General features: G+C 45.6%; 1 protein-coding gene across 1 annotated transcript in view; it reads left to right on the plus strand.

The window, feature by feature from the left end:
• The window catches only part of LOC115325769, a 77618-nt gene that overhangs the window by 48465 nt on the left and 16432 nt on the right, over nt 1–12721 (plus strand). Inside the window, exons 8-10 of the mRNA XM_040208061.1 lie at nt 5126–5301; nt 8276–8383; nt 9718–9786. Of these exons, the coding sequence (XP_040063995.1) occupies nt 5126–5301; nt 8276–8383; nt 9718–9786 (353 nt within the window). The remainder of the gene's footprint in view (nt 1–5125; nt 5302–8275; nt 8384–9717; nt 9787–12721) is intronic.

The raw sequence follows: 12721 nt of genomic DNA on the forward strand, positions 1-12721 counted from the left end.
GTCTCGACTAGCGCAAACTTCTCGTGCTACTAAAACATGGGGAGATCTTCTTTAAGAGTGTTTGACCGCGTATGGAAGGCGTAAGGCGGCTTCGAGACAACAAAAACATCCGTTGCAGAGCAGCACGGCAAGCCGTTCCGTCTAAAGTGATCGTGGGTACTCGTCGAAAGACAATTCGTTGCAGGTCAATTAGTAACAGGCAATTCGTCACATAAGACATTTTGTAATACGGCAATTCGTACACATAAAAGTTCGTCAAACTACAGTGACTTAAAGGGTGGAGTGTAGGTACCGCGTAGCCTCCACCATGCATCGGGAACGGCCGCTCCTTGGAAGACGGTGTAGGTGGCGCTTCGATCCGGAGCTAGGTTGGTTGCCTCAATCGGCCGGCAGATAGAGGCGCCCTAACACGCTTTATAACTAATATAAATACATCAAAAACAATTATTTGTTTCCAGTGAACTTCCAACGACCTGATTTGTGTTTGAAGGTGAATAAAGATGTGAAACTAGCAGACGACAGTGCAGCCGACAGCTGCGAATCGGCCGCAGCTGGCCGGAGCCAAGCTGACCAAGCGGCCAAGCCGGAGCCATAGCCGGAACGACGGTGTTGCAAGCGCCAGCCCCACCCGCGGCCGTCTTCCAACGCTGTGCCGCTTCTCCGGTTTCGTTCGTTACACTACCCCCTTTAAGCCACTGTAGTCAAACTATTACAACCAATATTTAATTTTCGTATGATACTTTGTAGTTTATCGATCAAATGGCTTCCGAATGAGAAAATAGTGATGAGGTCTTGCAGTACATCTGAAATACTTTTCAGTTTCTTAGATTTCCGTTAAATGTGCAATATTTACTGATTTTCCGAAGCCGTCACAATCCGCGCATCTGTTTCCCAAGCAAAACCTCACCATAAGGCGATGTAAAAAAAAAAACAAAGAAGGTAAGATCGGTGAGCTAGTAGGTATTTATAGTAGAAAGCATGATGCTCAGAAAGTCTAAAAATGCAGGCAACAAACATTTGTATAACAAAAACCAAATTACTAAAGCCGCTGAAGTTAAGCCTCAGTAGTTACTTTCGCCCGACGAAAGTATCTTGAATAAAACGAAAATAAGGCGGGCGACCTGAGAGATATTCATGGCGAAACGTCGCTTATAACCAAGGAATCTGGCGAGTCTAAACTTTCAAAAGTCACTAAAGCTTCACTTCGTTAGGTTCGAAAGTTACATTTAAGATGCAACAGAATAAAAAAGTGTTTGCTACGAAAAGTTTTTAAAAATGTTTGTGATGGACAGAAATATTGAAGACCTATACTTAGCAGTGCAAATTATATCCTCAACCTCTTGAAGCAAGAAACACAAAAATAGAAGTTAACAAGACATTCCAGCGTCCACATTTTTGACATGCTCGCAAGTTACTCGACAAGTTGTCTTTGGGACGAAATGCACTAGGACGGCGCCCGAAGAAGGGGCTGCCGAAACAAATGTTATTGCATGCAGCCAATTGTTAGAGGCAGTTTGACAGCGCTTGGAGCCCGAAAATTGTGACAAGCCGTCTGCATGAATATCGCTCGAGCACAGCGTTGTTTTCGCCGGATAGGGATTTGTGGGACGCACCATTTTTTATTTATTTTACACTTCATGTTTTTCGGTACATACCGCTCACTTAATGTCTAGAGATCGGTACATATATCCATATTCTCGATATATTTCCCCTTTAGTGGCATGCCTCGTATCACCGGTGTGGCAGCCTATCCATAGCTCACACCTACGACTAAACAGCTGCTTCTAGTTTATTGGTGACCGCGAGATACGGCGTACTCGTAAGGTTTTTGTCACGTCACTGTACAGGGAATAACCATTGGAGGTCCGGTCACACCAAACCCATGTACCACCAAACGCCAGACTGGTAGTACGACGTGCCAAAATAACAGCTGAACCCGATCAGATGCCGGCCAATCTCGGCCTCGCATGAATGCACATGACACAGTGACAAACCGGCTTGCAATCGTATTCGGCCGTCTCTCTAACACGTCACACTACCACTCGGACGTTTCGTCGTGGATTGGTATGGCGTGACCGGGACGGGTATTTGTAAAATGTAGAAGGTCGACGCGTTACATACGACGCGAGTGCTGGGATTGCTTGAATTGTGAAGATTACACGACTACGTCATTCCTAACAACGCGTGTGCGTCCGGCCGCTCGCAATGGGTCGCGCTTTCTGGAGGCGCAGTGGGGGACGGCGGGTGGATCACTGTGACGCATGTTAACTCCCCCGCCGAACTGCCCCCCCCCCCCCCCTCCCCCGTTTACACCCATCAACGCGGCGACAGTCTGCGGATGCCGAGCGGGTTAATATTTTTGAAGGATCCATCCGAACACTGTCGCCACGAAGCGGCGTTAACGGGGGGAAAAAAAGGTGTGTGTGTGTGGGGGGGGGGGGGGGGGGGGGTGTTTAACACGCCCACAGTGATACACCCGCCGTCCCCCAGTACGCCTCCGAAAGGGACGACCCAATATCATTGGAAGAGAAGAAATGTATATCAAATCAATATGATACGCCTTCGTACTTTCAGTGACTGGTGACGCCGAGATGTGCAAAGTACATCTGTCCAAGTAGATAAGGCTATGTCTGCGCATGTCCATGAAATCGTTATTGGCATTTGCTTAGGGCAACTTATCTTCCACCCTTTAATTTAATTTGGCAATTTTTAATGAAGAAACATGCCAGCTTTCACTTGACGGGCCTGCGACTGATAACACTAAAGGTCCCTCGATAGAAACGTCCTTCGGCTGCCAAAGTACGCCCCCTGCAGGTCCCACAAGAGGGGCGGGTTCCCTTTTGGTCTGCACAAGTTGGCCTCTCGTGGGTACCGTGAGGGCAACCTATGTGGGCTTCCCAGGTAGGCCCCCTTTAGGTCCCACGTGGGAAGCCGAGGTGGGCTGCCCAAGTAGTCCCGCTTTTTGTCCCACGAGGGAAGCCCGGTGGGCAGCCGAAGTCGGGCCGACTTGGGCCCAAGTTGCAAAAGCGACGTGGAACCCACGCGGGTTTCCCACGTGGTACCCCCTTCGGCTCCCGGTAAGCAAAAGTCAATATAACAAATAGTTTATTTTCTGCTTGGCTAGCATTGTAGCACTTATCAGTGCCGATGCAGGGCTGATTTCCCACACGGCCTAGGATGGACCATTTGCTGTATTTCTTGAGTACCAAATTTCTTTGAAGAGATCAGGCCGAAACAATATCATCTCTTTTCGAGATTACCTACGTCATTTTGGAAAACCTTTCGAGCTTCATAAATGATAAAAAAGTTAGTGTCCGTCAAACAATACATTGATCAGTAAACTTGCAAACTTTATTTGTTCTTCGTGATTCAGCAGATTTTTCACCCAGGCTGTCGACCTGCTTTTTCACTATGTATCGGTACATTTGTCTCCATTTGTTTTATTGTCTGGACACTACGGTCAGCGGGTACGGCCGTGAACAATGCGAATTCCCTCTGTGCATCAGTTCAGTCGTTTCGCCGCCGAACCTGACTGAAATAAAGGACGAATATGGCCGGATGGTCTATGGGTGTTGCGAACTCATCCGCAACTTTACTCGAAACCACTTCGTAATTTATAGAGTGGCTCATAAGAACCACTGTTTTATTAGTTGTGTGCTTCAACGGGCACATTTGTATCATTAAATTAGGCGAAAAGAACATAACACACCATGACATGCGCGAGCGCGCTGAGACCGAACCGATTCGGTCTCAGTTTGTTTTTGAAACGGGCGGTCTCAAACTGGGTTCGTGCCCAAGCATGGGACTGTGCGGAGTGCAAGTCCGTCTGCTTCTTTTGCAGGGGTTGTGGTTACGTCAAAACGCAGCGCTCTGATTGGTTCGGATTGAAAGATAGTGGGTAGACCTCCAGGCAGCATATTTTGAGATCTACCCGCTACATTTTAATCAGAGCCGATCAGAGGAAGCAGACGAACTGGCGTTCCGCATAGGTCTTAGATACCTGTGGGGCGAATCTTCATCCACCAGTTCTTTATAGCATTCTTCTGTTGGTTTCAAAAGTTAACCCGTGCCGGATCTCGAAGTTCATGTTGGACATCGTATGAAGGCTGTCTGCCTGTTTCCTCGCGCCGCGTGATCAGTTTGGCGAGTACGTCGGTGCCATCTATTCACCGGTCGGATAACTACTGAGATGAAAGGGTCTATAGTCGGTGATAAGGTAGTAATGCTGAAGAAGAAGTTTCGCTTCCAGCTCATACACGTTGCATTGAGGCCTAACGAAGCATTTGCGTTTAAACGTGATCGAGTGCAGAATGGAGTCCTTACGGCGTGGGGCGGTTTCTTGTGGTATAGCAGGCGCCGTCGTGCAGCCCGCCGTAACGCGTCGCAAGAGAATAGAACCGTGCTCAACTTCCGAAGGGCTGCACTTACCGTGTATTGCGGAGACTAATCAGAAGGCGAGAAAATAAAAGGAGGGTCACGTGCTCACCCACCGACAGTCTTCGACGAGCACACGGTTCCCCTTTTACTTCATAATCATCTCCCGTGGTCCTCCCCCGCCTTAACGTTCTAGGAACGTTAAGGCGGGGGAGGACCACGGGAGATGATTATTCCGATGCTGAAATGGTTCAAGCTGGACAGAAGTTGTGGAAACCAGCGGAGTCACCCAAAAAAGACCGGCTACGTCGTCGCTGTCGCCGGGCGCCGCCATGATGTCGTGAATGTAGCTCACTATTGGTGAGCCGCAAACGACAATATCTCAATGTCATTGGCTCTTAAAAGCGGTCGGCTGCAATTCAACGCAACTATACGTACACTCTATGCTCAAACGTTCTCCGCATCGTTCTGCAGCTGTCCGCCGCAACTGAACGCATCGGGTTCGAACGCAAACGGTCGGCGTAGTTTAATTCACGTTTTATTAGCGATATTACATTTTGAGATCAACAACCTGCATGCTTTGTACATTAATAACGAGTGTAATAAAATGTTAATTTTTTTTTTTTTCACATTTCTGGTATTTCGAGAGAATAAGTAAAAGAAAGCACATTGTTTTTTTTTTCTGCTAGCAACTGCGAATATTATTGTCATACAATAGACACAACATTGAAACTTTTTTTTTTTCTTGCAGCTTACGACCGTGTTTACAAAATATATAGTCAAGGTTCTAAGTGCCAGGCAATAAAAATTAAGAAGCTTAAATTTGATCCTCAAATGATTCTGGTACCATCTTACATCTCATCAATGACTACAAAGACATTTTTCACTGGTCCTGTAAAGTCTGCAAACCTAAGTTACACTAAAGTTGTAAGTGTGTTTTAGATGTACGTTTTTATCGGATGGTTATGCGTTACAAGTAATTTATTAACGGAAACAAGATGAATGATAAAGGTTCATAAAAAACCTTTTCAAGGGCTGATTCTTTCTCACGCTCGGGTTTCAGTACCAGCCGAAGACTGGAATGCTTTCAGTGGACACAATTCTATGACTCCTTTTTGATTGTACACTTCGTACCACCCAGCCCTCTCTAGGAAAACAATATTAGAGAAGAGGTGTGTTAACAGCACTGTACACCTGAAAAGAAAATTAATTATTTAAAACAAGAAAAAAAAAAGGCAAACTGGCATTTACAAACTGTGAAATGTTTTAAATCTGCATTTTATAAGTCTAATGGTTGATTCAAAATTATGTTACTATTCTGAAAACCATTTTATGCCAGGGTGATTCTGTGTAAGGCCTATCGAATGTCTTCCAACCTTTTATGTCTCCATAATAGACCTCCCCCACAATCGAAGCGATCCTAGCGCCTAGAGGCCAGGCGAAGCATCTTGCGTACTGGTTGACCGCAGTGATCTCCATTGCGCAATCCAGTCTAAAAGCCCGGATCGCGCGGATCGGCAGCCTGTCGGTGGCACCACCGGCGGCCATTGCATTGTCACATGACAATATACGCAAGGCTATGGGTTCAACACACAAAAGTAGAAATAGTGATACTTCGACGCAGTGCTCGAAGGCAAGTATTTTATGATGTGCTGCGATCATTATATCGGGTGTTTGGAAAGCGGATCGATATTTGTCAAGCGTTCGAATGCCAATTAAAAAAAATTAAACGTGCCGGAGCACCACCTGCTGTGCGGGCCTCGCTTGCTCTCGCAGTGGAGTAAACAAAGGAACTTGCCTTCAATAAGACCGTACTCGATGAATCCCAGAATTTGATGTATGTCGAAGAAGTTTCATCTTGACAGCGGCTTTCCGAGAGTGAGCGAATATTGCGTAGAAAAGTCTAAAAGCTTGTCGTCTGCTACACCCAACTCATCGAAACCGCCCCCGACTCCGCGGTAACTCTAGTTAAATCTTGTCTCATTTAGCCGCACTACAGTTTTCGCCCAGCGGAGTATTTCTTGACCACAAAACATTTATTTATGAGACCTGTAACGACTTTCAGGTTCAATGTTCGTGCACAAGCTATTTGACAGGCTTCCTGAAAAGCAGCCAAAGAGTTTCAGCAGCCAAAGAGCTTAGAAACGGGAGAAACGGCACTTTTTCTCACCTTTCTCATAGAGTCCCATGCATTGGCTGGTGTCAAGTGATGGCTGTCGGTGGTCCCACTCCACCCTAGCAAGACAAGCCTCAATCAGCGATCCAGCCTACTACAACAGAGATCAGTGGTTGGCCGCTAAGTTTCGGTTTTGAATGGCCCACCTCACATCACGAAACACGCCACGACCAAATACTGTGCTTTTTGGAATATACCATTTTCCTTAAATGCATAATACTGTACATACCGTCCACCCCTAAGATGACAGTAGAGTGGAGGCTACTCGCTCGTTGGACCAACCAACCACCTCATTATTGTTACCTCACCTCGCTTTTTGCGCGTGGGTATGAGGCGGGAGCGTCATCACCTGGCGAAAGAGGATCTGTGATTGGGACCAACGAGTACGGGGCTTTCACCGCACTTTCAGCTTAGGAGTGAACGGAGTGTTGCCGACTGACAAGGATGGAAAGCTGGGGCACGCTTTTCGGGTTCCCTACGTGCTGGGGTTTGTCCGAAGGGAAGCACAGGGAAATTGGGGCACGTGGAAGAAGGCGTATACTTGGCCGTCATCCTTTCCCATCCGCTCCTCATTGTCTTAGGTTTCTTAAATAATCTGTGAGCCTGGAGGGTCATGCTGCACTCTGGAGTGGCAGAAAGACCGCTAGAGAAGTGTGGCACGCTGGGCGCCCTACTGCTACCCCTCGCTAAGCGTAGGCAGGCCTTTACGGCCGTTGGAGGTTCGTGTTTCAACGGGGGATCTCACGGAGATGAATGGGTGCAATGCAAGCGAGCGCTGACTTCAATTTCATGCAGACTTGAGATGCACTATTTTGTGAACCGGGCGTTCGAAACCGAAACCAGGTCCCACAATGCAACGCGGGAAGTGTTGCGTGCAGGGATTTTTTGAAGTAGTCTATTAACATCACCTATGTAAACGATATGATAGCTTTGGCAGTGCTTTCGCACTGCCAAAGCTATCAAAATTCGCCACGTGATAACTAGAAATACGTTTTTCCCTAGCATCTAGCAATTTATATAAACTAAATTAACGACGAACTGTAGATCTCTAATTGAAACATGCAAGTTCACAGAAAAAAAAAATTTAGCGAAAAAATTGGTGCTAAATTTTATGTAGTGAAATCTCTAATTGTTTCTTGATACTGGTGCCCTGAAGTTCGCCGCGGTCGGTAAAGTTATTCTGCAGAAATTATTAATGCATTTCTAGCGTTCTTTCATTTTAAATATTTCCCTCCTTAAAAAGACACTTTGTATATTGGTATACACTTTAATGCGCTTTAAAGATTAGTGCTGGTGTTTTCATCCAATTTTTATTGAAAATGCGGTGATGGTCAATGAATTTGTTTAACCCTATCGTGTGTCGTACTACAGTAGAACATATAACTATCTTCTTTAACTGTTGCCAGATAGTGAGTTTACGTTACAAACTTTAGTATGCAGCAGTGGACGTAAAATGCGTGTTTGGGAGATCTTTCTTATTGGACCGTCCAGTCGCCAATAATTGTATCCAGTTTCATGTTGTGAAAGATTTAAAAATTTGTCGTGGCATGCAATATTTCACTCAGGTGACAGACATAAGGCATAAATGAGCAGTGCGGCACAATAACCAAAAGAAAAGGGACAAACGGACGTAGGGATATTAGCTCAGTTCTCGATACCTTGCTTGGGATTTAATGAAAATATTTCCTATACATGCATTACCGCAAAATTACCATTCCTTTTTAGACTTTCAAGGGAGGCGTTCCGTGCCACTTGTGGAGCATGCTGCGAAGTGATTGGCCTCCTGGCCTCAAATATGTCCAGAGTCTGTGGCAGTGGTGCTTCGTGAATAAGGTGACACACTGATTGCCTAATATTTTGTAAATGTCTTTCTAACTGAAGTCAGGATTGTTAGTAAAATACAGCTTGCTTGAAAAAAAAATGTTTTATGCTTTTATTAATTCTTATTGATTATTTCCGCACACACAGCAACTACTACGTTCTGCGTAAATCGCCGAATACGTGCAGCCATTAAAGACGATAAGCCCAAGTGTCTTACATTGATGTGACACAATTGTTATGACACGAAGTAACCCCAATGTGCCTTTTTGTCTTTGCGATATTTTTTTTTTTAAATTGAAACATAACACAGAGCCTCTACAGAGGCGGAATCATTTTATTGAGTTCCATTTTTACTGCGGAGCTGTTAAGGGCTAGCTTCCCCAGAATCGAGTCCCCCGCAAAGAAATGAAGACACATAACTCTAAACACCTACCGCCATCAATGAGCGACGGCGGCAAGCCACGTATCTGGTTGCCGCCGTCGCTTATAGATGGCGGCAGCCTTTCCATTCTGGCTTGCCGACTTGCGGCCGGCCATTACTTTGAATCGTACAGCTCCTTTGGTCTTCCTTCTTCACCAAAGTGAAAAGGCTGAACGTTTTTTTTTTTATTATTTTTATGTTACATATTGGGTTTCTTTGTTGACAATAGTCTTTAGAATTGTTCAGTGTAGGCCAATGGACCTTTTTCCAGTAAGCGTCTTTACATGCGTACACTCTTTGCCTGGGCATTTAATCCTGCCGTCGCCGTTTTCGCAGGGCACCGTCCCGGACGATCAACATTATCAGCATCTGTCGACGCGCGTATTTAGTTTTTTGACGCCTCGATTCTTAGTATCGGTAGTATGGGGTATAGAAAGCACTGAAACCCAATACATCTGCACGATGCCAGTGTGTTCTGATGGGCGAATGTTGGTTTGTTTGTTTATTTTGGGGTGAAGAAAAAGGGGGGGGGGGGGGGGGTGGCAGGATATACGTGGGCCTCCAGTCAGGGGCAAGCCGCTACCTGGCGTTTTGGGAGGAGGGTAAATAAAGGAAAGACAAAGAAGAAATGGTTATGTACAAGTTTGAACATCCGATGCATTGTAGTACAAAGGTCAACGGGCTTGTTTAGAATTGGGCTTGTGAGAAAATAAGTCCACAACGAGCAGGAAGATAGCATCCGCTGTTATCGCAGTGCCGATCTAAGATGGCAAAGTCTGTCAATGTACCGCGAAGACGGAGGCATGTTGGGCAGCCCTTCATTTGTAGTTCGCAAACAACTCCCCAGACGTCGCTCGCTACTCGAAAAAGGTCCATTGTGCAATAGTTAGTCGGGCATAACGAACCGTGAATTTGTATTTTTCAGGATTTTTTCGCTGACCCCAGTAAAATAAATTCGTCCCAAATGATCAGTCTTGACATCACCATTGAAGATGTGAGTTATCTATATGCATCTACGCATGTGAATTTCAGTGAATGCATGTTTCTGCGCTGGTTTCTTTAAAACAATAGGCACCGAAATTACGAGGGTAGAAGAAAAGGAAGCCGCTATCATGCGTTCGGTTGTGTCCCCCAACTTCTTCACAGTGTTCTTGGTACTTCCATTCTGAATAAGGTTCGGAATTAATCATTTTATTCCGCGAATATTTGGTCTATGTAAAATAACTAATGACAGGCTCTTCTGACTATTTGTTTATTTATCCCAATTTTTTAACTTGTGTAAACCAACAAGGGTCGAGCTTCATGCACTGCATAGGCGGTTCACACTTACCTATTTATGGAAAGCAACAGATAGAGACGTTTTCAAATAGAGTGTAAATAAATTGTCCTGAAGTTACTGAAAAGATTTCTTTGGCAATCACCCGATTAAGTAGGTTATTTCACCTTAATTTTTCCTGGGCACGTTAAAACGGGAACTTAGTCACGTAAAGCATTGACATATAAGCCAAAATAATAACCGGAAACATTTAGTTATAGTGAGTTACCCTTATTTTAAACCGAAACACCGTTGAAAACAAATATTCTTTCAACGCACAGTGGAAAGTATTGAGAAGCACCTTCGCGTGGCCGTACATTATTTTTTAGGTATTGTGCTAGTAGCATTATGCCTTCTGCCCATAGCAAAAATGTCATTGATTACCGCTACAGCTACATCGCTGAAATGTGTTTGATTACGGTAGTCATCCCGAGGTGATCGAAAACGATTTCAAAAGTACTCTACGCCTTACTTTCATAACTTCATGTTATACCATGGCAAAAAAAAAAAAAAATAATAAAATGTCCCAGAGGGGCTGACTTTTGAAGCCCCACCCGGCCGCGGCCCGCTGATTAAGTCTTACCGGACACGAGCCCGGTCCGATAAGATATCCACCTGATCCTGCGCGGCCCGAGCCCGACACGGTTGTAGGCGCCTCGATAGTGGGAGATTAATTGAGTCTAATGCCCGGAACAGCGTCCGGCCCGGGCAGAGCTACCCGGCTTGACCCGATCCGCGGTCTAAGCCGGGCCCGGCTTTCGAGTTAGCCCGGGCCCGTGCAAAGATCTATGTGCAATAGACCGTTTTAAAAAGTCTGCGCCATCGCCTAACCGCCATTGCTAGATCACGCAATAAGGAGTATTCACTGGCGGCCATAGCTGTGTGCGCGACTGCTGAGCGCGTGCGGACGGCGTGCTTCCACAGTTCTTTCGCCACGTGCATTCCGCACCACCAAGATTGCCGGTCTTAGCAGCCTATTAACGTGAGCTCGTTCCGAGCCTGCGCTCTAAACATCGCCCTCAAATATGGCGTCCAGTGAATACTCCTATACGAGCATATGTTGGACACGTGGGCTGCGTCAGCTTCCTGTGGGGACAAGGATTCAATCACGCGCTTCGTTCTGAAGAAATGGTGGCCATCAATCTTGTGTGATGAACTTTTAAGAGGGGTTCATTGTCTTGTCGCGGTCTCGAGAGAAGAACTAGTCACACATCTACAAATGAATTTATCTTACTGGTCGAATGGGAAAAGCTACGGAACCTCCGAACGGAAACATTTTGGCGAGGCCGGAATTTGAACACTGGATCTTCTCATCACTTTGATGCATACTGGCCGCTTCGGCAGCTCCGAGGCAAAGCGCCGGCCCACGAATCCCGGCCGAGCTGCGCGCAATCTGACAGAGGCTTATTGCGGAGAAGGCGCCGTGTAACAGAGCTTTCGGTTGCAGATCAGATCTCCCAGGTGGCAGCAATTAATTCCCAGTCCTCTGCTCGGGCGTGTCAGATGCCCGCCGTTGGTTTGACTTGTAAAACCCCCAAATTTAAGTGTTAACATTAAGGTACACAGACAGCTATAGAAGCGCAAAAATTGGCTTCTTATGTACACGCTTCCAACTTGCTGATTAGCTATTATTGTTTTTATCGGAACATTTTGCAATCCCATTGACTGCGGAGTGACACCACACCACGCTACTTCTTTTTTTTTTCTTTTGCCTTACACTAGCAGTTCACAATCATAAACCCACTTTTATAACAGATCAGCTGAATCCCGCCTGAAACTGATACATAAAGGTCTTAACGTAAGCCGCAGGTCTAAGACTGGAAACTAGGAGTGGGCGAAGAACGGTTCGGATCAAAAGTGCTGCGTCATTCGTAGCCTTTACAGTGCTGTGAAAACGATGACATGTGGGCTCTTTTTGTAATGAGAAAAATAAGAATGACGTTGGGCTTTTCGATTGGAACGTCTACGCGCCCACCCCTACTAGCTGGCAGTGGCAACCAATCGGGACGATCTCCCAAAACTCACTTCTTTCTTTATCTGACTGATGCTTTAAAAAAGTACTCGCACACCTGTCGGGTATATATATCGCCATGCGGAACTGCAATGCAGCCCTTACAGATACTGCGCAAGCCGATGACCACGAGTAAGTCATACGGCACGGGTTTGGTTGTGGCTAAACGCAGAAAACGTGTCCTGTGTGCACTTGAAGGAAGGTTCTTTTCTCAGAGTGCATTACACAACATCCCAATACCAGGTCCGCGAAAAAAAATATAAACCTGACTTTTCGGCCCGTAGTAATCAATTACGCATCGCGGAAAGCTGAAAATTTGTGTGAATGTAATGCTAGCGGTGGGGAAAGGACGCGAAATTTTGAAGACCTAACGTTACCTGGATCAAAAGGTAAAATAGTAAATTCAAATTGAGGACCTTCAGCCCTTAAAGTCATTTAGCCTTTCAAACCCCTCAGCGCCTTTGAGCCCCTCAGCTTTTCAAACATTTAAACGCCAAAGGTCAGCGGTCAATATACCAAAATTGCGGTTGTTTAAAATATTATTAAAATAAAAACATTGCAAATTGAGCTTCAGATGCCTGTTTAAACATTAAAAAAAAAACT

The sequence above is a fragment of the Ixodes scapularis genome, unplaced genomic scaffold, assembly GCF_016920785.2.
Source record: "Ixodes scapularis isolate PalLabHiFi unplaced genomic scaffold, ASM1692078v2 PGA_scaffold2__306_contigs__length_199485367, whole genome shotgun sequence".
Taxonomy (NCBI): Eukaryota; Metazoa; Arthropoda; class Arachnida; order Ixodida; family Ixodidae; genus Ixodes; species Ixodes scapularis.